At 41.7% G+C, this 27,763-nt stretch overlaps 1 protein-coding gene across 3 annotated transcripts; it reads right to left on the bottom strand.

The window, feature by feature from the left end:
• Positions 1–1,268: 1,268 nt before the first annotated feature.
• Positions 1,269–26,082, bottom strand: MELK (maternal embryonic leucine zipper kinase). 3 transcript variants are annotated; one of them, XM_069001411.1, is made up of 17 exons: positions 25,995–26,082; positions 25,575–25,676; positions 25,196–25,281; positions 24,650–24,766; positions 23,985–24,128; positions 22,395–22,463; positions 21,211–21,303; positions 20,040–20,138; positions 16,984–17,052; positions 16,343–16,441; positions 14,724–14,810; positions 13,222–13,350; positions 9,640–9,865; positions 7,876–7,969; positions 7,273–7,441; positions 2,737–2,840; positions 1,269–1,628 (listed from the first exon to the last, which is right to left on the bottom strand). In XM_069001411.1, the coding sequence occupies exons 1-17, from the start codon at positions 26,080–26,082 to the stop codon at positions 1,451–1,453; spliced, it is 1,953 nt and encodes a 650-aa protein (XP_068857512.1). In that variant the 3' UTR covers positions 1,269–1,450. The 3 variants fall into 3 exon arrangements, with proteins under 3 accessions (XP_068857512.1, XP_068857513.1, XP_068857514.1); XM_069001412.1 differs by lacking the exon at positions 25,995–26,082 and adding an exon at positions 25,944–25,988 and having other exon boundaries at positions 16,978–17,052; XM_069001413.1 differs by lacking the exons at positions 21,211–21,303; positions 22,395–22,463; positions 25,995–26,082 and adding an exon at positions 25,944–25,988 and having other exon boundaries at positions 16,978–17,052.
• Positions 26,083–27,763: the final 1,681 nt, after the last annotated feature.

The raw sequence follows: 27,763 nt of genomic DNA on the forward strand, positions 1-27,763 counted from the left end.
GCATGGCTCTCATTACTACCTCTCTTACCATCTCTCAGGTGGGTTTGTGTCCTTGTTCATGCTGTCCTGCTTTTCCTACTAGTTCCTTCTGCATCTGAAAGGTTCTTGACCAGAAACGTTTCAAGGAGCAGCAGTTCTCTCTTTGCTCTCCCTCCTGGCAACCATATCTACTTTTTCTTAAAACTCGCTAAAAATGTTCCTGTTCCCTTAGCTGTCTATGCAAAGCAAATAGGCTCTGGAAAAAAAATGGATGGACGCTTCTATCTTGATACAGACAAAATAACCCTCCAGTTCCTGAGGTAATGGTCACAGAGAATAAGCAGCCAGCTTTCATTAGCAGCCATATCTCATGTCTGTCACTGCAAGCTTCCAGCAATACTCAGCTCTCTCATCCACCCAAACGCTTGGGTGGATGTGCCACAGACTTTGGTTAAGGGGCAATAACGTGGTGTTTACAAGCAGCATATGGCAGTTAACTCCAGTTTAAGAAAAAGCTGCAGCACACCATCAACTTGTCCAGGTGTTACCGGATGTCTTTGCCTAGAGAAAGGCTTCAACATGTGTCTTCCCACTGCTGTTGCTTGGGCTTAGCCTGGTATGGTTTCTGCTGTAGCACAACTAAAGACAGAAATAAAAACTCCACACGACACCCAGCACGAGCATAGGGAGATATGCACCACTTTTAAGGTATGATTGCAACCCCCCAACCACCTCTTAGATGTTCTTGCTCATTCTGCATATTTCAAGTATTATTTCTGGTGCTTAAGTTCTCTTAAAGATGTCACTGAATTCTTTGTAGACAGTTGGGTTACAAATGCCTTCTCCATTCTCAACAGTTCAAAGGTGGTGTTGTTCTTCAGAGATCCTCATATCATCACGTTAACACAAGAGCATCAGAAAGTGCACAGGCTTGTTAAGCATCACTGAGGCTTCATAATGAGATAGCGCAATGCTTTATATGGGATCAGTTTAAATCCTAGCACTCTTGACTTCACATTTATTGAAGCCCATCCTATTTTGTACAACACTGAGCATATAGGGTAACTCTGGGAACCACAGCTGTGACTTAGTTAATGATCTCAATAAATCCTACTTAAGCAGCGACAGGAAGAGAATTATGCAAATGATTATTACTGTGCACCATGCACTTGATAACTGAAGACATCCCACAATGAGCTTCAGCACATAAACACCAGTACTTTTTTAACCCAGATACGTGAAAAATATGCAAGCAAGGGAATGGCTTACAGAATTTCGCTTCACAAAAGTTGCAGTTGCAGAACATTTATTACAAACCTAATATTAAAGGAAGCATACAGAAAGAATATGTACAAAGAGGGCCGGTTAAAAACCCAAGATGACAGATTTTTCACATATAGCTGTGACTGTGACAAAGAATTACTTCTCTGAAAAGACCTTTCTAAAACATCGTGATAAAAGACTCTGCCACTCACAGTTGACAGCTAGATAAGATGTCTTCCATCAGTCTCTTGTAAACCCAGGCATCACCTTTAAGTCGTTGTCGTCGGATACCCACTGCTTCAGGCTTAGTGAGCCGACACACTTCTAACTCAAACTCCATAGTTACTTTACCAAAATCTGACAGTGTTTGACATTTCAGGGTATAACTGTAAAACAGAAGGGAAAACAGAATACTCATTGAACCATTTCATATTTGTTTTGTAATGCAATTTTAAATTAATAAAAGCACATTAAAGAAAATACCCCATTGCTGTTCAGAATACTGTGAAACGATCCACAGTTTAGTCACCTGAGAGCTTTGTGAATACTGTAGTTTCAGGGCACTATATTTATGATTATGCCCTAGAACCAATATGGAGCACCAATGTCCTACTGCACCACAGGAACTTCTGCTAGCCAAAGACTCCCATCCTCAGAGCTGGATTGATGGAAATTTCCCATGTTTTTCCTAGACAAGATAACTCTCATCTGTGCTGGTTACAGCTCAGCTGGTGTGAAAATAGGAAAAACTGAATGCAGAGTTTGAATTATTACAATGGGAGCAGGTGCTACTGTGCAATCCAGCATCCTTCCAGATTATGAGTCTGGAAATACATCAGATGTTGATGTATACTCTGATGTTTTACCAAGACCCGTCACTGAAATACTCAAGAACTTGCGAAAATGCATATTGAAAAGTGAGCACAATGGTTATTTCATGCATTGGGAGCTCAGAAAACAGTCATTTAGTTTGATCAAAAATAAGAACCAATCTAACCAATCAGTAGCTTAGTTTAGCTAGTAAACTGTACAAATTCAGATAATCCACAAAAAGGTGTGTGGCTTCTGCACACCTTTTAAAATGCACTGACCTCTTGTCTAAAGGCTAATGTCTTTTAACTGCCAAGAACGAGAGCTAAAAGATATTCACACTATTTTCCAAAATTATCCCACTTGGTCATGTGACTATAACTAAAACAACTTTTTGTATTTAAAATTTTCCTAAGAGTTACCCTACTACTATTGGTTTACACCTGTTGGTGAAAGAGCTCTGGTAGAACACACTTAACATAGTTTTGCACTGTGTGAGCAGGTTTTATTGTACACATTCATTTCTGAACACTTTCATTTTGTACACTTTCTATAAAGATTATTTCAATAAAGATTATTTTACAGTGGGGTCAAGAAACTAAGTTTAAATAATTGGCATTTTAAGGACTGGACTAGAGACCATTTAGTCAAATACAAGTTGAAGTCATCACATTTCACACTTACCCCTTCTGAACATATTCCACATGCTTCTTTGAAAGAACAATGATTATTTCATTCAACAGTTCATCTGGATTCAGTAGATGAGTGGTGGTAATGTTACAGTGTGCCTAAAAGTAGTCAACTTGTTAAAACAATTTAAGGAATAAGAATAATAAAAAAAATCTCTCTTCTAAAACTGAAGACATTGTAAAAAGTTTTCACTAAGGAAGTTTCAGAACAGCTAACCATAATGACAAATGCTTCAATATCCCCAAACTATCACCCTGCTGTATGCTCGAGTTGGGAAATGGCCTTAAGCTGAGACAGAGTACTTCTGATATCAAGGAACGGGCATAGCACCACGCAACTTTTCATGTATAAAGAAAAGAGGTTACTTACTACTTTTAAATTTACTGTTATAGGGGCTTTCAATCACATCTAGTACTTCATAGAACAGTCTTGTGCACTAAGTGACCTCTTGAACAACTAGCAGATGCCCAGAGGTAGCGGGCGGAAGTGTATGACAATTGTAACATGCCAACATGTCCTGTCTGGTTTCTGAAGTCACAGAAGCAGCCAAGAGAAGACAAGACTGAAAAACAGCTTGAAAAATGAACATAGGTTGAGGATGCAAAGTCAGTAGAAGAGTGGTTCTTGTGGTCCTTATTCAGATTTAAATGTATGCAATTCCCTGACATACCTGCTGTTACACTGTCTTGCTGTACTGTAATCCAGTGTCTCTAGACATGCCTCAGAAATTTTGCATATACTATAGTCAAGAGAAACTGAGGGCGGAAGCTAAAGGCATTTAGTGACAGAATAGCCAGCTTCCAGTTGCTCAGGTTCCTGGACTATTTGCACAGTCTACACTCCTGTCTGACTGGCTGGTCAGGTTTGTACAACAAACCTGACCAACATCGTGTCCTGAACTTGTATGACTGACAGACAGCTCTCAGTGTGTAATAGTTATCCCAGCAGCCAGTTAGCTGAAGGGACACATCACTGGCTTCTACACAATCGCTTATGCCTTGGTAAACAACCTGCCCTCTTTCATGGTAATTATATTTTTCAAACATGTTGCCTACAGATTCAAGTACAAATTTTTCCTTGTATAGCTTCTGAAGTATATAAGTTGCATTTGAGTGATGTATACAGAATTACAGAATCACTAGGATTGGAAGGCACCTCTGGAGATCATGCAAACCAATCCCCTTGCCAAGGGTCCCCTAGAGCAGGTGACATAGAAATGTGTCCAGGTGGACTTGGAATGCCTCCAGAGATGGAGATTCCATGACCACCCTGGGCAGCTTCTTTCAGTGCGCTGCCACCCTCAATGTAAAGAAGTTCTTCCTCATGCTGAGGTTGAACTTCTTGTGGTTTATTTTATGGCCGTTGCTTCTCATCCTGTCACAGGACATCATTGAAGAGAGTCTGGCACCATCCTTTGACAACCCTTTGAGGTATTTATATGAATTGACAAGACCCCCTCTAAGTCTTCTCTTCTTTAGACTAAACAGGCTCAGCTCCCAGTCTCTCCTCATAAGAGATGCTCCAGCCTCTTATCATCTTTATGTCCTCTGCTGGATCCTCTACAGCAACTCATTGTCTTTCTGGAAGTATGGAGCCCAGAACTGAACACAGCATTCCAGATGTAGCCTCACCTGGCCAGGCCAGAGGGGCAGGATCCCCTCCCTGACCTGTTGGCTGTACTCTTCCTGATGCACTCCAGGATCCCACTGGCCCTCTTGGCCCCTAGGGACACTCTGTCAGCTCACAGTGAACTTGTCATTCACCAGTACCCCCATGTCCTTCTCCACAGAGCTGGTCTCTTGTAGGTCATTCCCAATCTGTTCTGGTACTTGGGGTTATTCCTCCCCTGGTGCAGGACCTGTACTTGCCCTTGTTGAACTTCATTAGGTTTCTCTCTGCCCAACTTTCCAGCCTATCAAGTTCCCACTTGAATGACAGCCTCCAGGTGGATCACCCAGACCCCCAGCTTCAAGACTGCGGCAAAGAAGGCATTCAGTAATTCTGCCTTCTCTGTATCTTTCATTGCTAGGACACCTATCTGATTCAACAGCATCCCCACGTTTTCCCTAATCTTATATTTGCTGCTGATGTACTTGTAGAACACCTTCTTGTTTTCACTGATATCCCTTGCCCGACTCAATTCCAAGTGGACCTTAACCTTCCTACTCGCATTCCTCCATATTCTGACAATGTTCCTAATCCTCCCACATGGCCTGTCCCTTTTTTCACATCTTTACATTTCTTTCTTCCATTTGAGGTTTGCTAGAAGGTCCCTGCTCATTCATGCGTATCTCCTGCCCCCTTTGCCTCATTTCTTTATCACAGGGATATGATGGATTTGAGCTTGGAGGAAGTAATGCCTGAATATTGACCTGCTCTCTTGGACTCCCCTCTCTTCTAGAGCCCCATCCCATGGGATTCCTCTAAGTAGATCTTTGAAGAAGTTGAAGTGAACTCTCTAGAAGTTTGGGATTTTAGTGCTTTTACCACTCTGCTTCCTGCACACAGATCCCATGTTCCATTATCTCATGGTCACTACAGTGAAGGTCACTACAGCCTTCACATCCTCACTCAGTCCCTCCTGGTTTGTTAGTACAAGGTCCAGCAACACACCTTGCCTTGTTGGTTCTTCCACCACTTGTGTCAAAAAGTTATCTTCAGTAATCTGCAGGAATTTCTCGGACTGTGTGTGCTGTGTCGTGTTGTCCCTCCAAGAAATATCGGGGTGGTTGAAGTCCCCCAGGAGAAATAGGACCTGTGACCACAAGGCTATTTCCATCTGTCCACAGAAAGGTTCATCAACTTCCTCCTCGTGATAAAGTCGACTATAGTAAACACGCACAACAGTGTCACCTATTTAAAACTTTCCCTTAAATTGTCACCTATAAACTCTCAACTCATTCACCTGACCCTGGGTAGAGCTCAATACGTTACAGCTGGTCTCTCACATAATGAGCAACTCCACTACCTCATCATACTGACTTGGCGATCCATGACAACATTTCAGTCACATGATCTATCCCACCATGCTCTGTCATTACAATGAGATCATGGCCCTGTGACCATACATAGATTTCTAGTTCTTGTTTATTGCCCATGCTGTACGTGTATGTGTCCAGGCATTTCATAGAGATAATCAAGCAACTGGGTTGCATAGAAGGGGTGTAAGAGCAATAACCACAGCCATACATACCCTCAGTGTGGTCTGCCCTTTGATCCTCATCTTGAGAGGTAGCCAAGGAACATCTGCACTGGTTGGTGTCACTTAATCACCAGGAGGAAGCAATGGCACAAGCATTTTGAATCCCACTCCCAAGTCCTTCAGTTTAAAGTCTGTCTCTCCAAACTGGCCAAGGGGCTGCCAAAGATTTTCTTGCCTGCTTTAGACAGGTGGATCCATCCCATCTCTGTTTAACAGGCTACAATCATTAAAGTACAACCCATTGTTATAAAAGGCAAAGCCTTCTCAATGGCACCAGCCATGAAGACAGATGTTGATCTGCACTAAGCATCTGCTTCTGGCTGTTCCCTTTTCTCTAACAATGAGAAGATGACTTGGGTACCAATGTTTTCCACCTGCCTCACCAGGTGTTAATAGTCTTCCTTGATCCTGTCTGTTGTTTGGCTTGCAGCATCATTTGTTAACCCACATGATAAGGTAGTAGGAGGTAGTAGTCCGTGCTCTTGAGAAGTTGGGGTACCCTCTCAGCAACATCATAGATCCTAGCACCTGGTAGGCAGCAAAGTTCTTGTGACTATCAGGCCAGCAGATGGGTGTCTCAGTGCCCTTTAACAGAGAGTCACCCACTGCAAGTACTCAATGTTTCCTTTTATGGTAACCTTGCCTGTAGACATCTAAAACCTTTAAAGCATCATATCTGGTTTTGGTCTGAATGTTGGAGTGTGGAAGTTGAATTGGAGCACTGGCTTTGTGGGTCACAAGGGCTCAAGGTGTCTCCTGCTCAGTGGTATCCATTGTAGGCGGAGGGTCCCGAAGCCATGACTATTTTCATTTCAGCCCCTCTAATAAATGCACAGCCTGTTAGCTGTACCTTATTATTCAGCCACTTGTCACAAAAGGCCATCAACCTGTGTGCACTTTGTGCAGATAGTAGCCTTTTCTCCAGTAGAAAGAAACCAGGTTTTTATTGGGGGATCTCTGTAGAAATAACATAATTTAAAACTGTCAGGTAGGGCTCCTTTAAAACCATGCTGCTTCCTTCACATTTGGTTTAGATGGGCTATAAGCAGCAATGGCCAAACTCCTCCTTGGATCTGTTACCTGAACCCGGACTAACAGATAATTGAACGTGATAACTGGAGCACTGTCCTGCTATCAGCGATGCTGTAGGAGCACTTTACTGTAGAATTCAGGCAAGACAGGTCAAAGAAGTTTTCACAAAACCATTTCTGAAGGTACTGGATGTTAATAATAAATTATTGCAACATAATTATTAATATATAATAAATATAATTAATTAATATTATAATAATACTTGTTCTTATGTAAGACCTTTGCAGCAACCATACCTTAAGTTTCCTTGGACAGTATCTAGTGCATCGTTTCTTCTTGCTTGGTGTAAGCATTGTGATCACTTTATCTAGGCCTCTTTCAAGACTTCCAAGTATTTTGGCTTTTCTCTTCTTTTGGCTGCTATCCACAAGTGCAAGGTTGAGATCTAATTCCACTGACTGACACCTGTTACATGAACAAATTAATCCATTATTTTTCCCTCAGTGTTAAAAACTAATTATTTCTGAGATGTCACTAAAATATTACCAGACATGGCAGAACAAAGAAAATGAAATCAAGTGCAATGTATTATAAAAGTTTCTGTTGGAAAGTCTGTTGAAGTTCAAACCTAGAGATGTATCTAGAAATGGAAGTCCTTTGGAGATCTGGAATAAGAAGGCAGCTACATTATTAAAAATAGGTGATATTGAGTTACATAGTTTTAAAACTTTTCTCTAGCTTCATTGTTTTCTAGTGACTGTAAAAAGAGGTTTTAGAAAGGTTTTCACCAAGAGAATAGGAACAGCAGCTTGCTGTTGTAACAAGGCCTCTCAGGCAGCATATGGATTAAGGTAGTCCTGCTCTAAATCAGGAATGTACACAAATAACTGGATACTTACCTTCTTTTGGGAAGAATCTCAGCTGCTGCCAATTCATCTGCATTTGTTGGGTTTGTGAGTTTCTTAATTGGGGTGACTGCAGTGAACGGACTCTCTGAAAGACAACATCAAAGCCAAACCAGGTACGTCTTTGCATAAAAGGATTTTCTTCAGTGACAATGTCTCATTATTAATAATTTATTTCTAACACCAGACCCCCTTTTCTATCTCAGATCTATATTTTGGGAATTATAAAATATGTTTTTAATACTACCTCTACTCTACAAATTAAAACAGTGACTGATTTCCCCAGGGCTCTACAAGTCAAACCTTAAGAGTAACCAATGCAGTTCAATATTAGAAATTTGAGGATTAGAATTGCTTTCTTGCTCTGCCACTGTCCATGAATAAATACTGAGCAATCCACTGCATCAAGTAGTTGTATTCTTCACTGATCCAATTCCCTTATGTGAAGCGTGTAAGTTTATATAGTCATGTTGAATACACAATGTACATGCTACACAGCAGCCTAAAAAGTGGCTGCAGAGCATGGTTTTAAAGGTGCAGGAGAAAGCACCAAGTGAAACAGTCAGCAAAAAAGTTGTCACAATGAAACCCAACTTCAATGTTCAAAGTTTCAGCTCTCTACAGAATTGCACCTGACTCCAGACAAACAACCTCAAAATTTCCAGTGGATACTCCCACTTTCGTATTTCCTGAATCAAAGATCTTTCAAGGCCTCAAAGAACTAGCTTTCTTTGTTCAATCCTCAGAAATGTCACTAAATCAATGAGCTGAAAGTGTTTCCACATTTCACATTTCAAGAAGTATCTCTTCTGTTTCTAAATATACCCAGACATCAGATGTTACAAGTATCATATACAATCTTAAGGGAAACTCATAAACTAGTCTTTGTATTGCTATTCTTTATGAATGATCTCATTAAACAGCAGTATGTTCAAGATCCCTTATTCCTTGAATCAGCCTGCAAAGACTTACTGTTCCTGAGCAATGCTCCTTAGTACCTGAAACTAAAGAGTCTCCTATTGCAAGGAGCCCTTGGCATCTGAAGGACAGAGTTAGAATTTATAGTATCAACACTAAAACTTTTATGGTAATCATTGAAGCAAATGGTAATGTACATATGGGATATGTACACGACTAGACAGGCTGATTACAGAAATTTCTGGTAACTCAGAAAAGCTAACATAATTTAGACAGATTTCTGTGGTCTATTGCACAGCTGCAAGACCTACATGTTGTTAACAGAAGCATTTTCACTGCTACACTAGACTGTTCCTGTGAAAATGCTGATATGCAACCTTAAGAAATCCAAAAGTTAGATTTCTCTTAGAAGCAGCAGTTAAAGCAGATTTAACTAAAAGTATGCTTTTATTTTCATTCAAGGTAATCACAAAGGAAAAACAGTGTTGAGGAAACTGTAATCTCAACCTTCATGGAAAACTGGAACCAGGTGCAAGCTTTAAGAACACAGTGCTTTGCTCCACGTTAGGGTGTACCAAAAAGGAGTTCACATATGATAATTGAGAGCAGCAATGACTCTTGTAAGTAACACACCAGTAACATTCCCTGATGGATGGTTAAAACTCTTGCAGCACCCCACCAGATGTACTAGAAGAACCAGAGTGGTACATAGGGCAAAAAAAAGTTCAGTGTTCCCAAAACAGATGTATTGGATGAACAAGTATTGTGCTCATACTTGAGTTTCAGTGATTCCAAAGCAACATATTTGTTCTTAGCTTTCATTAGTAACATTCTACATACCTTTGAAAGCAGGTGCCCTAAGGGGAACAGTTTGTACCTGTGTCTCAATCTGACTCTTTGCAGAAGTAGTCTTTGGAGTAGGAAGTGCAAAGGGCATTTCATTTCTGAAAGCTGACACTGTCTCAACATTCTCTTTGTTTTTATGCTTCTTTGATGCCACTTTTCTTGTCACTGGATTTGACACTGTGAATTCTGTATCCTCCAGTTGGGCATCAGGCCTCGAATACTATAAGAGATGTAAAGAAAAGAAAAAAGTTATCCCTTGATGTATTCTGATCACATTCAGGAACGTTACAGACAAGGAAATTCTGAAGCAGGTTAAAAATACCATACAATGCTTGACTACAGAGCAGTAGTTAAAAACTCTTCAATATTTCTGATTCCCACTATAATTTGCTCACAAGGTTTGCAAGCAATTTGCCACTTCTTTACCTGCTCTTCTAAATTCCTTAGCTTGCATATTTAAGACTATTAATCACCAACTCACCTAAGCACAGCTAGCAATTTTCATTTGGCTTAATTGTAAAATTTTAATTGCTTCATTTGATTTTCTTGTCCAATACAGACAGGTTGCACTTCTTCAGGTATTTGTCCAGCTCTAGCCTAGGTCTGAGACCTTGTTTGTTGCACCTTATTTTTTCCTGTTGGTTTTAAAATCCTTATTTACTCATTTTCCAGATGCTCAAAGCTCAAGTTTTAGTCAAATTACCTACAGCTAGAGGAAGGCACAATGTATGTTCAGCTACATATTTAAAACACTTCTTTACTCAGTTTGTAACTCCACTAGGCTAGGGTCTACCAAACATTTACATAGACATTAATTTTTATGTACAATGAGAATAAGATCTTTTGGATTAAGAACACTGTATTAAACACCTGCTTCATTCCATGAGTATTTATAGTAACTCCTTCTAACAGAGATTCTTCAAACAGTGAAGCTGTATCTGTAAATTCCATTAATACAAATGCACATGGTACTTCGCTGCAGTCTAGCATATCTTCACACACCACAGTTTTTTCAGACTGAAAAGAAATATTCAGTTGAGATTCCACTGCACATTTATAAGTAAGATTTTGTCAGAAAAGACTGCCATTAAAGTCTAAATCTAATTTCTTTCTAAGTTGCTAACAATGGAAGTTCCAATTGACGGTGACCTAAGTTTTATCATACAACTTTAATATTGTTGTTGATTTGTCATTTGTATCAAAAGCAGATGTGTAACTATGCTCAAAGCACCATTGCCAAATCATCTTTCTTGACCTGAGTCAAGAAGAGACGCAACTCACAGAAATACCCACGTTTGAATTCAAGGCTTGGACCACAACCTCGTTCTACCAAAAGCCCTAATAATCCAGAAAGAATCCAAGAGAAGAATGGAGTAATGTCCAGAGGGACTGGATAAAGGTAAACACATATATCTAAAATATATGACTACTGAATCCACAACACTAATTGGAACTTGCATTTGGAATCCCTCATCTGGCTAGCTCTGTCCCTTCAAAAGTTGTCATTTATTAAATCAATGTATTTGTAACTTCAGCCAAGGTTGCTAACCTTCACGGTTCAGACCACATACAAGCAGATATATATCAAAGCATCCTTAGTTTCTAACACCTTCTGTTATTTACAGGAAACTGTTCCCAAGGACTTATTTCATACCATTTCAGTGAAACTGTACATAGTCATTTTAAATTGTCAGTCTTTGGCTGGAATGGATACCATTTTAGGAAGCTGGAATGACATTTTAGTAACCTGTGTTCTGCGGGCAGGTAAGTTTCTGCTGCCCCATATCAAGGATATCACAATGAACAGATCTCTCATTCCTAGTGGAATAGAGAGCTCTCTGATAAGCTGCCAGAGGCTTCTAAGATGCCTTACTCAAAAGCCCTTACCAGAGGGTTGCTAACTACAAGAAGCTAGGAGCCTGATACTGTAGTTGAAATCACATTCCATTAAACATGTATGCATGATCAGGACACCTTGGCTACTGTGTTCTAGATGTAATCATGGCATTGTGAATATTTGGCAATATGCTTCTACATCAAACTGCTTGAAAACAAGCAGTATTATGTAGAAGATTGTGCCAAATTCAGAAATGGATAAGTTAAAAGTTCTGTTGCTTGGTTGTCTTCACCTTAGACCAGGTCCAATTAGAGAGCTTTGCTAACTGTGTGTTTCAGCAAATTCAGTTGATATTCACCCAGTAGCTACACTCAGGCAAGTTAAATGTGTCCTGAGAACTGCAGAAGGACCAATGGATTGCTGTATTGCATAGACATGAATTTCACCATCACCTGGGAAGGCATAACGCATATGTTAATTAGCATTTGCCAATTTACCTTGGACATCACTAGAGATGAAGTAGCTTCACAGTATCGGCACAACTGAACCTAGTCAACCTCCACCTTAGTCATCGGTGTGAAGAAAGCTAACCCACCATGATCGTGGAAATCACATTATGCATATTCAGGAACACTTACGATTCATGATCTATTATGCAGCTCTAGTAACCCTAGAATTCTCATCTCAAAAACACTGTATGGGTGAACTGAAAAGATTTACAAGCAACTAAATCAAATACATTAAGAATTTATTCTGAGTGCTTGCCTCTACACAGAAAGCAGGACACTCAGACCATTTCACAGATGTTTTGTCTCAAGGGGGAACAGCTAACACAAGTCTGCAATTCCACTGAATGCTTTGGAATTTGTTGAATAGACTAGTATCACTGATGTCACATATAGCTGCATATTTATATATCACATTGCAAGGAGTTTAGCAACTTTAGCCATGTTCTGAAGGGCCCTATCGTTACCAAACTACAGGAATAGAAATTCCCCCAAGATACACAAAACTGCTTCAGAATTCAAATAATCAGAAAAACAGCAGCAACACATTTCTTTACTCAAAGTAAACAGAGTCCTCCCTAGGATTCTGTTTTCAAGTGAAACAGATGAGAAAGGGATGACTCCCTCTGCTTTGACCACCAGCTCACATAGTGCCCATGTTGTCTCCGAGCATACTGCCCAGGTAACATACCATGATGTATCAAAAGATTTTCCTTACTAAATGCAACCCACAAGGTACAAAAATACATAAAGACAAATACAGAGTGCAGTTAATCTTTGCAGAACAAGGTCTGGAATGATCACCCAGGCCAGAGAACAGGGGATTTGAGCCCACTAACAAGGAGGGATTCTTTGCAGCACCTGATGCATCATACCCTCCCAGATGGCTATTCCAGTAAAGCCAATCCATAGAAGCAGCCCAGCTTGCTAAATCATGTTAATGAGAAGATCGAACTGTTTAGTGACCAAGACTGTGGCTGACTGCGTACATCACAGAATATTCTGAGTTGGAAGGGACCCTCAAAGATCACCAAGTCCAACTCTTAAGTGAATGGGCCATACGAGGATCAAGATCACCTCGGTGTTATTAGCACCATACTCTAACCAGCTGAGCTAAGCTCAGGTTCATTCTCTTCCTGATGTTTAGAGCACCAGAATGTTTCTCCAGGCAGAGCTTTGTCAATGCAGAGCAGGATTTTAAGCAAGAAGCTGTCCTGCTGAACTCAAGCTTACCTCAAGGCCTGTCGACACCATGGTACTGGCATGCCCTGTTAGACATGGAAACCTTAAACGAACACACTTGCCACGAGCCTTCTTGGATAGAAGCAAGAGGTATGTTGCTGACATGTGGTCATATTTCCACTGTGGGGTCAGGAAAAAATAAAGTATTTTGTATTTTAATCTCCTCTTTGGAAACATTGCAAGTACAAGTCAAGCTCAGCCTTCTGAAAATTTTTATGTCTTTACAAGCTTTTCTACCTGATATGCAACCCTCATTACCCATAAGTGTAATTTCAGACTTCAAGTGATTTGTATTATGTGTCTGAGACCAAGAAAAAGGCACTAGGTTGGTTGTTCTTTCCAAGTTAGTTTGTAGTTCATGCAGTAGCATGGAAATGCTGGAGGTAAGGATCTATCTCCTGAAGTGAATGCAAACCTAATAATTCAGCTTATTCAATACTTCAGCCAGAGTATATACTTGTTGGAAGTAACTCCTGCCCATTCTTCCCCAAGTGCCAACTTTTTGCATGATTTTCAGCAACTCTGTGTGTGTGAGGAACAGAGACACCACTTCTGATGGCTTTGCAGCATAGCACAGTTAGTCTGAATAACTTATGAGGGATTAGAAGTCTTCCAGTAAAGCATTTTGCAAATATCACAAACCCATTTGGAAAGGTTTTTCCCTCTGTAGACAGATTATTCTGATTATTTGCTATAACTGAAGAACAAGGAGAATTAACTCCCCAAATCTATCATAAGTATCACACTCATTTTAAAAGTCTGTTTCTGCTACAGTTATGTGGAAAACCCAAGTGTTTAAAAAAACCCAAAACTGTTGTCACTGCTAACAAGTACAAAGAAGCGGAAAATTCAATTTTAAGGAAGAATTTTCAGATTCAGGTAAAAGCTGGAGTTCACATCCTGCTTTAAGTCTTTTCTGCAGCCTGCAGTGTTATTGCTAACATTTGCACAATTCTTCTAGAAGTATTCAGTTCAACTTTTGTCATTTGTAGTCAAAAATTACTAAACATACTCACTATTTTTAAAAATCTGTGAATAGTAACTCAAAAAAACCCTGTATTTCGCAGACTGCCTGGGTGTTGCTCTAACATTTTTATCTTTTTTTCTTTTTCTACTCTTTATTGAACCATTTCAAAGCAAAGACTTAACCCAGCAAATGGTATCTGTTGTTCAACTATAACTTTCTACAAGTCTATTCTGACTTTCAGAGATTCAGAAGGATTTTACCATAGTGGGAAATAACAGTAAGATTTAGGAAACATGAAGATCGCAATTAAAGGAGAAAAAGAAATAAACAAATTTGAACTTCTGAACCAGTAGCCTGTAGTTACAAGCTACAGCCAGATTCTGGAGTTCTGCAGGGGCTCCTTAAATCTGAAATGTATGTAAAATATCATACTTAGAATATATACGTATTGGTCTGATAACACAGTAAACTTACTTACTCTATTACTGTATTTAATTGCTGTAAATTACTCACATACATTTCTTACCTCTGTTATTAATTGCAATATAGTCTCCCTGCTCTGCTCATGAAACACAGAAAGCTCTGTTACACAGTCCTCATCAAGATGTTCCAGCTGCAAGAACACAATGGATATTGAAGTGTGAGGTTTTCAAGTTGCCCCATAATCCATATCTGACAGTGACACTGTTGTGAAACCCAGTGGACTGAGCAAATCGTCAACAATGATTTTAGACCTTGTATTTCAAATGTTTAGCATCACAGCTAAACATTGTAGGAAGCAGACTGAAGAAGTCATACTTCAACAACTTCACAGCCTGGCTCCTCACAGGTGAGAGCTTATGAATTCAAATAAGCCATCCAAAAGCAGCTAAGATTTTTACTAGAATGGAAGCTATGCTTTCATCTGTCTATAAATACCCAAAGCTACGAGCCATGCCCATCTTTATGAGAGCCAGCTGGCACTGATGGTGCAAGCACAGTCAAACTGTTCTTTACCTAGAGTAACAGTGGCATCTGGTGGCAATGGGAAGCATTGGTTGTCAACATGCAGGAACTTCTCAGCACTTTCTGCTGACAGCCAGATTATTTTGGATTTTTTCCTCTCCATACTGCCTTTGTCTCTCACACAAGAAAACAAGTGATAGAGTGACAGGATGAATATTCTTTCAATGAAATTTGAATTTTTATTCAAATTTTCATTGAGGACTGCATACAAGATAAAACATAAACACATCTAGCATCCTGAGGTGTCTTGAGGTGATGTTATGAAGCCGTTTTATTCCTTAACCGTCTGCTTAATGCCCAGGGGCACAGTGCCTTTAAGATGGACCTGTGGGGAGGGGCCATGGGACCCTGGTGCAGGTCAGTTGAACATTTAATGGCTGGGGCTGGGGGCTCCGGGGGCTCGGGAGGAGTGTGCTGGGAGTGCTGTGCTGCTCTTTGGGTTTCTTTTCTGTTCCAGCTAGTGGGAAAAAGGTTCTGTTGGTTTTTGTGTTCTTTTTCCCTTCCCTTCCCCCCTTACTTCACTGCCTCCCTTCCCTCCTCACCTGCACATTGGCCCCGGCGGGCCTGCGGGGTGGCCCTGGCTCTTCGGAGCCCATGTCTCTGTTCTCTCTCTGGGAATTTGTTGTATTTTGAGGGTTTTTTCCCCTGTTCTACCCTGTTTTTGTTTGGTGTTAATAAACAGTTCGTTTTTTTCCACTTTCCCTTGCTGTGACCCACTTGTCTTATTGGTGGAGGAAAAGGGGAGGCCCTTTTCCCTTTGGAGGAGACACTCTCTCTGGAGTGTTTCCTTCCTGAAGTTTTGTCTCCAAAACTGAGACAGCACATTACATGAAGTATTGCTAAAGCAGACTAGAGAAGGAGCTGGTCATTCATACGTGGAAGTACTTCATGTTTTGATGAGAATTCTGTTATTCTGCAGATTCAGCTGCAGAATATAATGAAAGCACATTTTAAATTTCTTCTCAAGAGAAATCAAGAGCAAGTAATAATATTTCGACAGCTAAAAGAATCAGAAAAGACCACAGCCATCTCGAAGTTCACCTTGGAACAAATAATTTCATAACATGCACTATGAGGATGGTAGTAAGCCAGCAAAAGCTATATGAAATGCTTTAGTATTCATCTGACCAGAGTACTTACTGGGTATTTACTTTGCCACTGAACAGCATCAGAAAAACCTTGCATGAGCCAAGGGTGACTTAACAGGTGTTGGACTGTAATCCGCTTCTTTGGGTCAACCTGGTGGGCAATAAAAATCAAAGTGATACTTAAATTGTGGAGAAAAAGTGAAGAAACAATTCATCTTCTACACAGAATGTTAGGAGGGTTAGGGACAAAACGAGAAACCAGTACTGTTTCAGAGCTTCACCAAAAGGAAGCTCATGCTCAAAGATCTTAGCTGTGAAGAGCAGTTATAGAACCTACCGTTAAGACAGATCTCCCAGGGATATGCAGCATTGGCTAGATGCCTTAGGTGTAGCTCAAATGTATATTTGCACTACAAAACAGCTCTTGTTTTTATATCACATCAAGAACAACCAAACACATGCTGTTTGAAGACTTTGTTAAATCATTTCAACTTTGCTTAGTTATTTTTGTAATCAAACAGTTTTCTCAAAGATTTTTCAGCTGAAGGGAATATTAATCTCTTCTTCCAAAATTTGTAAGAATTAAACTTCTTATTTAAACACAGAATGTTTTTAAAATACTTCATTGATGTAATGTTTTGAACCAATGCAACAGTACTTTATACATCTATTGAATAGAAACAATACCTTTACCTGGAGCATTTGGTCAAGGAGCAGTGTACTACTAGGAGAGAGCCACTTTGGAATACTGTATTTTCCTCTCTGCAAAAAGAAGAGGATTTAGAGCTAACACTGAACCTCAAAAGGAGCTACCAAATTACTTGGACAATAGTGCCATCTATACTTTGTTAAAAAAACCAAAACAGCTGGAACATGTGAATTTAGCTTTAAGAGTGACTTGCATAAATGTCATGGCAGTACTAAAACCCAGCAGCATTAGTTAGGAAAATGTCATGTTTGAATCACCAGTTGCAGTTTTCATCCAATCTGCTTGTGTGACACTTGCATCTCCACCTGCTTTTGCAGCTAATCTGCTCCTTCCTCCGTTGCCTTGGTTCATCATACCAACTCAGAACTGAAGTTGTAGAAGTGCAAACATACTGGAGTATGAATGACTGATATTAGCACTTTGAAACGTGAAGATTCACTGCAATCACTACTTTTCAGACACTAAAAGTACACCACCCTCAGTATTAAGATATTGTTTTTTGAATAGGTGACATCTAACGCTAAACTTTTGATCTCATACAGTAGACAGGAGAAAAGTTACAGATCTAGCAAGTGAGATTTTTTTCAATATAATTATTTACTGTTGGTTTTTATTTAATTTTTGATTAGAAGAAAATTGAAAACAGCTCCCAGATGTGAGGTGTAATAGTAGCTGAAAACCAAATTCACCACCAAAAATCATTTATTTCTCAACAAAAATTGAGAAAAAAAAAAGTAGTAAAAAGTCATTGTCAAATAACGTAGCTATCATTTTGTAATGGCAGTATTCTTTCTACAGATAAATGCATTAATAACAAAATAGTTGGTGTTATATGCAGCTACATTTCTAAGCACAGCATGTATTGCTTTGACATCACAGATTAAAGAATTTCAGTTACATCTTTACAGACACTACTAGTAAGCTATTTATGAGTCGTTCTGCAAGCTGTTTTACAACACAACTTTACTATGAAACTAAGTAACACAGGTAATCTACATTTTGTTTTTAGTATATTGCTACAGAAGATGACATAACAGAGAAATTCTCATCTGTTGTACTGTAGGCAGTACTGGATGGTATATAGGTTGTGATATCTACCAGGTGCATAACGTCATACCAGAAGCACATTTTTTTTAACAGAAGTTACATCACAGCTTAATTTTTCAGCCAAAAAGTCAAGACACTGATTTAAGTATTCACAAGTGAAGAGACGTTGAACATTCCAGGGAATTAACACTGCATGTAAGTCATATGATCTTAATTAGATTCAAGCAGCAGATTTTGACATTGTTGATTTGAGCAACAGGTTCGAGACGAGACTACAATAAATTTCAGGGTTTAAAATGTGTGACATTAAATTCCACAATAGTGGGTGTCCTCATTTCAAACAATTTTCAATTCACAACCACATAAAATTAAAACAAATTCAGAGTGGAAATAGCAAACACGCATCTTAACACCTGCAACATGATTGGTTTTTGACTGCTCCCAGACTAAGGTTTAAAACCTCATTTGTTGTTTCAGCTCACTTCAACACATTCCACTGGCAAACACTGTGTCACTCCAAACAACTCAATTCATAGTTCCCGTCCATGTTGGACAACTGTACACAGAATCATCTTTGATATTCTTAATTAAGGTCTCCATTTCACATCTGAGTTCTCTGCTCAATGAATGCCTTAAGCAGTTGGATCATTTAGCAGGTTCTGCATCTTGGTGTAATGTGCAGCAGAAAGGGTTTTGTCATCCTATGATAGCATGCTTATAAGTGGATACGTTCTCAATGTACACTGAGCTTCTGGGTAGACAACACAGTTCACACCACAAGCAGAGAAGGAAAGGCAGCTCAAGTCTATTGACAACCCAGCTCTTTCCACTTCATAGCAGTTTTACTGAGAAACTGTAAATGCTTGCCTGTGTTATTTGGACAACACTTCTAATCATATAGTTTAGTTTAGGTAGTCTTGCAAAGAGCAGGGAGTTGGACTTGATGATCCTTATTGCTCTCTTCCAGCCCAAGATATTCTATGACTATATGAGTAGGGAAGTCATGTAATTTTAAAGGCATCTCATCTGAACATTAGCACCTTTACACAATCTCTTTGGATTAGATAGTCTTTGCTTTTTTGGTTTCTTCCCTTTTTTTATTTTTTTGAAGTTCTCTCCAACAACTCAGACTAAGCTTCCTATAGATTTTCTGTCAAGATACTCACGTGTACTCCAATTCCAGATTAAAAATCCACACTCTTTGATGAAAAGACCAGGTGCTTTATAGAGCTCTGACTGTTATACACCCTGAAAACACTCCCTGTGCAAACCAGTGTCAGCTGCCTCCTGCCAAAGTAGTCCTTGAATATTCTCAAGGAGGGATTTTTTTGGTGTTTTTTCAGACATATCAGACTCTTGGTGAAAGGAGAATGAGGTAGAGGAATCCAAAGTCCTTACTCTACACTGTTGTTCATCATCCCACTCACTTTACCAGAGCAAGCTTTACTAACAGATTTTTATGGCAGCTCAGAAGTGGCTGGCAGAGGTGCATGTGTGATGAGGAACATCGCTGTTTAGCCAAATCAAGAGGAGTTTACAGGGAAAGAACCAGTAACTTAATTATACTATTTACTATTTATTCAACTCCTTTTGGAAGAGGAAAGCATAATAGCAGATGCAGAATCCTGCTTTTCCTAGACATGAGAATGGCTGACATTTAAGAGTACTTTTTTAGTAAATCCATACAATACAGGGAGAAGACAGATAAACACTCCAATATAAAAGTCCAGCCCACTAGCAAGAAAATGCTTCTCCTGAAACTCAGTTTTCTACTGTATTATAGGACCAAGCTAGAGTACTGCACAGGCTGAGGGAAAACAGAAACAAATCCACAAAATACTTATCAAAACAGTGGCAAAGCATAACAAAATTCATCAGATAAGCCTTTTTGCTCAAGGCACAGCTCAACAGATTCTGGCATCAGAAAGCAAAAATCTCCCATAATGCTTAGTGATTCCTGTTCCTTGTGTATTCTAATACCATCAATACCTACCATGATCTTCCTGTAGACAGCCATGACATTATCATCATCAAAGGGGAGAAAGCCACACAGCAGAGCATACAGCAGTACTCCCATACTCCAAATATCTGCCTAAAAAATAAAAGTGAGAGTTCACGAGGCTCATCTGTCTAAAACAGCTTAGAGACAACATTATCTCCTTTGGCAAAGCCCACATGCAACTCTTGGAAAGTAGGCTCCTTAACTCTGGACAGAAAACTCTTACAAGTCCAAGTGAAAGCACACAACTTTCAATTCACTCAGACTAGAGCACTAGTAAAACCATTACCCTCTCCTTAGGTCGCCAAATTGCTGCATTACTTTCAACCTACAAGGATTTCGCTGAAAAAAAGGAAATCAAACTCATCAGAAGGGATTTTGTACTCAAAAGTATTAGTGATTATGACAGCTGTCAGTACAGTTACAATCAGCTTTAAAGCCCCACTGGTTCTTATCAGTATAGCCATGACAAGGCCTACGTGCCTCATACTGCAACTCCCACTTCAATCATAAGGAAAAAGGAGGTTTGAGAAGCACTGACTTTGTGGAAAACAAAAAGAAAGCAAGAGTTAGAGGCCAGAGACAGTGGTGCAAAGGAGGTAAAGGAGAAAAGACTGACTCTATCCAACAGCACAGACAGTTGGGAAGTTTGAGGAGATTGCAATTGCACCATTTTGAATGGATTGACAAGGGCATGTAGAATGTTCTAGACATAGAATCAAAGCTGGATAAATGCCCCAGGTTTTCTTCTCTCTAATTTTCCTACATGGCACAGTACAAAGAGCAGGTTTTTATACAAAATTTCAAAGGCAAAGTACACGAGATATTGAGACTGCACAGAAATTTGCAGTAAAACTTGGAAAATTAACAGAACAAATTGCTGCTTGGCATAACATAGTAGAAGGAAGGAATTTAAGTTATCTTTTGCAGAGCAACACCTGGGGACAGTGAAGGTTTCTTAATCAGGGATTAAGAAACCAGGTGCAGAATCTGTGGTCAAGAGCTATTCCAGGCTGTGACTGCTCTCAGTCACACAGCTTCTGAGAGCCACTGAGGCAATGTGACATTGAAGAAAGACACTAAGGGAGTATATCTGAATCCTACCACCTTTAAATACATGGTGGGCAGGAAAAAAACCACCCTAACCCACAATTGTGACATCTACCTCTGAGCCAATGTATGCTTTGCCCTGAATCAGCTCTGGTGCTGCATAAGCTGGGCTTCCACAGCAGGTGTTCAGATGGTAATCAAGGCCACCCTAGAACAAGACAGAAAACTGATGACACAGCAGCATTGGCTCTAACACATATAGTGACTTCTAGCAACAACATATTAAAGGCCTCAGAGGCTTCATTTTCCAGTGCTGTGTATATACAGTCACCTGATATTTTGCTTTGGTATAATATATGGCTTCACTAGGCAAAAAACTGTCCAAGACCAGGAGAATCCCATAAATGTTCAGATGCCAAGCTGCTCCTTCACATGTTATCCCAGCAGCCTTTTCTGCAGCTCCTCCTTTGATAGGCACACTTCCCTTTGTGACCACAAAGAGAACAGATGGAACTTGGGAATCAGTAATCCAAGAGCCACTGGGCATGAGTCTGGTTGGATATTTATATAAATATTTAATGCAATAACTTCATGAAGAACCATGAAAATGCTTCCTTATTAAAAACATGTTATTCCTTAGCCTGGGCTTTGTTCTAAGCAGATCAGAGTGAGATGACATTGTACCAACAAGATGGTGGTCTAATACTCCTGATTTCCTGCAAGGTGCTTTAACTTGACTCAGCTAAAACAATCTGAGGACTTTGGATCAGTAAGACCTTCTTCCCATCAAATTCCTTCTTACCAGCACCCATCTCATATGTGAAGACGACAAACAGAGCAGTAATCTAGAAACCAACTTTAAACTTGGTAAACAACTCAGTACAACCATGTGGACCCAGAGGCTTTGTAAAGGTAAGGGGAATCTATTTGACTTGATCCACAATCTCCACACATGGACAAATCTTATGAAAATGACACTGCCATTGAAAGTTATTGGGGAAAAATGGACACCAGCATCATCTTTACAGTGCAAGCCTTTGTGGGAGTAGATACTCTACACACAAGGCAATCTGAAAGATGAAGTGTAAGAGGAGAAAATCTGATATTCTGCTCAGAAAATGCAAAACTGTCTCACACTCTTAAAGGCCTACCAAGCAATTAGCAGTGGGACAATAACTACACAAACAGTTCAAAATCAGGGCAAGGCTCTGCACTGCACCCTGAAGTCATGCCTGAAATTCTTATGTGAGCACTGTAGCTGATTTAGCTCTGCTCTACAAGAGCAACTGACACCCTTACCTTTGGCTTTGCACAAAGTCCAAAGTCTATCAGCTTCAGATTATGTTCCTCGTCAATCAATAAATTTTCCTAGTAAAAGAGAAAGTGGTAATGAATTTTTCCACAACACCAAGTATCCAAGAAACCATATTTTCTTACGTGTTATTTCTTCTTGCCATTACCAGCCAGAATTTACCTAAAGTTCTCCTCTAGAGATTTTGACCTGTTGCTAATGAATATATCCTGTACTCCAAGTGGGGAATACAAGCTCCTACCTGCTCAGAAAGGCCTGGGGGGCTGCTAGACAGAGAGCAAAAACTGTGAGGCAGCAGCCTGCCCTGGTAGAAAAGGCAGCCAGTGATATCCCAGGTGGTGTGAAAAGAAGCAGAGCTGGTAAAGTGGGAGAAGCCAACTGCCATCTGTTCAGCACAGTGAGAACAGCCCATCAAGTTTCTGCCCACCCTCTAGCACAGGAAAGACACAAAGCTGAGGTAAGCTCCGTGGATGGACACCAGCCTGTCCGGGGTGCTGGAGCACTTGTTCCATGAGGAGAGACTGAGGGAGAGATGGTTGTTCAGCCTGTAGGTGATAAAGCTTCAGTGAAGACCTCATGGCAGCCTTTAAATTCTTATGAAGGGGGCATAGAGACAGAGCCAGACCCTCCATAGAAGCACATGGTGGGATGATGACAGTCAGTAAGGATCAGGAGACATTCAGACTGGTACTAAGAAAAAGCCTTTCTCATAAAAAAGGAAGTGAAGAGCTTAACAGGTTTCCCAGCAACATTATGCTGCCTCATCCTAGGGAGAGGTCCAAGATGTGACTAGATGAAGAAGTTTGGTCTGAAGTGTTTTAAACAGGAGATAAAAGCAGAGGCCACTAGAAGTCACTTCCCAACCAAGTTATCTCATAATCCTATGAATCTGTCAGGTCTCCAGCTACAATCCAAATCCTTCCAAGAGGTACACAGAAGGCTTTGCCCGGGGAGAAGTTCTTTGGAGACAAGGATTTCATGAGCTGTCTAGTAAAATGCCTGTACCCTAAGGATTTGCTTTTCTCAGTTATCAGTGTCTCTGAACATGCAAACTTCTAACCCCTTCTAGGAGAAATGGTCTCAATGCTTTCATTCCCTAAGCCCACACTTAATTCCTGTGGTGACAGTAAAGCCACAGAATCAGTGGTACATCTCTCCCCCTGCCCAGTTCTCACTTGTTTATGTTGTGGGAGTCACATTTTCCTTTGACTGTCAGAACAGAACAGCTTGCACAACAGAGAGAAACCATAACAACTCCCCTTGGGTATAAGCTGGAATAAAGAGGATAGTAAAAATGCCTAAGCAACAGCCAAAGTCAAATCCGTGTCTGCTCCACTCTCAGCTGGAGTGCACTATTCTACATCTCTTCCAGAGGAAGCTCCTTCCTCAGATACAGCTTTATCCAGCTCAGTTGAGGTACAAAGCAATAAGTAGAAATAACACTTTCAGCAAATGTTAGCTAAAGACCTCTAAGCACAGGAGAACAGAGAAGACACAACTCACACCAGCTCCATTCAGACATATGAAAGTGGGTCTTCATCAGTATTTGTGCAAATCTGACTCCTGTTCAGACTTACTGGTTTGAGATCCCTGTGGGCATATCCCTGACTGTGCACATAAGCAATTGCTGAAACAATCTGCCGAAAAAATATGCGAGCTTCTTCCTCGGAAAGGTGGTCCTTAGAAATGATGTAATCAAACAGCTCTCCTCCAGGACAGTACTGCATGAAAGCAGGAAAAAAAGATTACATTTGGGATACAGTCAGGATATCTAAACATGAACAAGGGCACTGGACAGCAAGAAGGCACTCTTCTCTTTCCTTCCCTCTGCTTTATTCCAGCAGCAACCAGGCATGCCCCAGGCCAGTGTGCAACAGATCCAACAAGCCCAAGAGCTCGACTCTTGCCCAGTGCTTGCCACAGCCATATCACACTGCCATCACAGGCGACAGAAACTGCCCAAAGGTGACAACTCAGTGGCACTTCTCAGGTTCCATATATCCTGCTGGTGCTATTTTTGGAGTGTGAGATGGGAATTAAAGTCAGTTTGCTTACTGCAAACAGTAAAAAATGGCTTTTATGAGACAGAACACATTGTCAGCTTCATTTCTAAACTATGGCATCTTGGACACACTCACCATTGAGATAATTTTGTAAGAATTGTTTCATTTGGCCTCTGCTACCATCTACTGCTGTGACTAAACCCAGAGATCTTCGCCACAGCAGAAACACCATTCCTTACCTCTAAAACCATGAATATTTTCTTGGGTGTCTCAATCACGTGATACAACCGACAAATGTGCTGGTGACTCAAGTCCTTCATGGCATCAATTTCTAATTTAACACGAGGCAAGTCATCCTAAAAGATCACAATAGCAAGGTATGGAATTGCCAATTAGTTTGACAGCCTGTAGATCACAGTAAGCCTGCACATCAGAACTGCTCAAACTCAAACCAGCACTAGCTCTATCACTGCTCACCAGCCCTCCTCACACACTGGTCAGCAAAACCCAAAGGGGCAGATGTACAATAGCTACTATTCTCATCAGCATTCTGTTTGACTTACAGTAGTTTATTTAGTTATTTAATATTTAAAGCTGTAACTGCCTCAGTTTTACAGCCAGAGAACATTGCCCTCTCCACATGAGGGCACAGGATTTGTGGTGCCATTAAAATTATTTCAAACCTACAGCATCTACCGCTAGCCCACAGTGACAGGTCGCACCCATGTTCCTGAGAACGCCACAGGAACAGCATGTTACCAACTCTGAAGTATCTTTTGGATTACCTGTAAAGCAAGCTTGTCCATGATTTTTATTGCAACTTTTTCACCAGTGAGACGATGTTGCGCAAGTTTTACCTTTGCAAACCCACCTAGAATTTGAAACAGAGACATATAAAGCTCTGCAAGGTGACCAACTTTCTCATCCTGACGACGATCTCAGTCGCTCTGAAGCAAATACCATACGCACAGCATGTAGCATCTTTTCTAGAGGAAGAAGCAATTGCTGCCACCACATTTCATTTACATTTCCACAGTTCTGCCCACAAAATACACCGATAAAACACGACCCACAGATTCTGAAGTAACAGTTAATCTCTCAGATAAACACTGAGGTGAGCGGACACATCACACACACTTGATTGCATTCACAGAGTGAGCCCACCTGTACCGACTGTTCCGTGTAATTCATAGTACTTGAGAATTTCCTCATAGTCACCTCCGGCCATTCTGCGACCCGCAGGACGCGGGCAGCTCTTCTCAGCACCTGCAAGGGGAGACCGCAGATCGCGCTCATGCTTTCGGGCACAGGAAAGGACTCAGCTGCAGCCCCCGGGGAGGGCGGAGCGGCTACTGTTCTCACGGGCCAGGCACGGCTGCCCGGCGATAGGCGCGGGAGAGCCGCGGTCCCGAATCGCAGCGGCCAGAAGACCCTCGAGTCCCATCCCATTCCCTGGGGCGCTACGGCCCGGTGGCCCCCAAGTCCCACCCCGTTCCTTCGGCCGCTGCCGCCAGGAGCCCCCCCGAGTGTTACCCCGTCCCGAGGCAGCGACCGAACAGTAGAGCAGCCTAGAGAGACCGTTACCGTTCAAGTGTCCCGCTTCCGGCCGCCGGGATCGAAAAGCCAATCTCCGCGCGCCGCCGAACCGGAACAGGCGTGAAGGAACTGGCATGCCGGGAGGGAGGGAGATGGGGAGGCGGTGCTGCCACAGTGGGAAGGTCTGCGCTGCCGGCTGGTTGCTAACGGGGGTGGCCTCAGCCGAGACCAGAGCGTACGGAGACAGAAAGAGCGTCTGCCTTTCCCAGAAAACGCGTACCCAGGCGCAGCCGTCGGGACCGGAGCGGAGTCCGCGCTGCAGGGGCTGGCGCCACGCACAAGATGGCGGCCGGGGCCGTTGCTTCGAGGAGGTGGTGTCTTCCAGCGCTCCCCTCAGGCTTTCTTTCCAAAGCCCCGGCCGCCCGTGGCTGCCATTCCCAGTACCACCCCGTCCTGCCCGACGCACGGCGTGTTTCTGGCGCGGGGCAGGCGAGAGTCTCCATTCTGAGGTATATGTTCAGATGTCCGCTAATAGACAATAGGTTCATTACTGCAGTATTGCAGCTTTGCTCAGTACGCGCGAAGAAACACAAGTCAGTTTGTACCCCCGTCTGCCAGTTATTTAAAGAGGCAGGAAATGTGAGGGGGACAGGGCAGGACACAGGAATGAAAAAAGGGAAGAAAACATGAGGGGAGAAAGGGCAGGAAACGTAAGGGGGAAAGTGTGAGAAACTAGAGGGAAAAGTGGGAAACATGGGGGCGGGAAATGTCGGAAATATAAGGGTAAAAGGACAGGACATCTGAGGAGAAAAAAAGGGCAAGGGAACAGTATGGGGAAAGTGTAAGAAATGTGAGGGGAGAAGGGCAGGAAACATGGGGGGGGGGAAATTGGGTTGCAAAATAATCAGCTTTTATCAAAATGTCCACAGCAAAACCACCCTGTGTTGCTCCCTCAGGGCTCTGCACAGGCTCAGGGCCAGGTCCGGGTACTAGCATGGCGCTGGCAACAGGGCGCTAATCCTCTGTCCATGCCTGTGCCACCGTGCAGAGCCTGGAATACCCTCCTGAAGCAGGATGGCCGTTGCTGGCGAAGAGCCCACTGCTTGCTGAGGGCATAGGTGTCCATTTGGCAAGGCAAGGTGTGGACTGGCTGTGCAGGCCAAATACCTGTGCCTCTCAAGGGGCAGGATCAGAGAGCCCCTTTTCTGTAGAAGTACATGATCTTTGTTCTCTTGGGACAGCTATTTGTCACTTTCATCTTCCCATTGGTACTAGCACTGGATACTATAGACTTACTCTAGGGACAGGTCTTGGTTGATGTAGTCATTCCACTCTTCTTTCTCCTTGGCAAAGGTTCCATCCTTGGTCTTTGGCACTAACAGGTCTGATACCTCCATTGTCCCTGCCCACTGCCTGCTGTAGGCATCGGCTTCCAACAGGCAAGGTGGAGGACTGAGTGAGTAGCAGGGGCTGTACAGGGCAGCTGCCTGGCTCTCTGCCCCTGCAGCTCTCACCTGCACACTGAAGGCCAGAGAAGGTGTTGTTATTGCCACCTCTTGTGCCTGAGCAAGAGGTGCATGGTGCTCCCCTTCCTTGGGACCTGTGGCCAGAGCTGGCTCAGAGGCTGTGGCACCCACTGGAGCAAGAAATGCTCAGGTCACCTGCTGCCTCTCCTGCTGCCTCTGTGCCCATGCTGCTGAGACAGCTAGGCCTCCTCTGGGAAGCAGTGTGAGGGTCCTCATTGTTCACTGGGCCCAAGGAGTTGTCCTAGATGTTGTAGCTGACATCATCTTCCCATTGGGACAAGCTCTTGGTCT

The sequence above is a fragment of the Aphelocoma coerulescens genome, assembly GCF_041296385.1.
Source record: "Aphelocoma coerulescens isolate FSJ_1873_10779 chromosome Z unlocalized genomic scaffold, UR_Acoe_1.0 ChrZ, whole genome shotgun sequence".
In the NCBI taxonomy this organism is placed as follows: domain Eukaryota; kingdom Metazoa; phylum Chordata; class Aves; order Passeriformes; family Corvidae; genus Aphelocoma; species Aphelocoma coerulescens.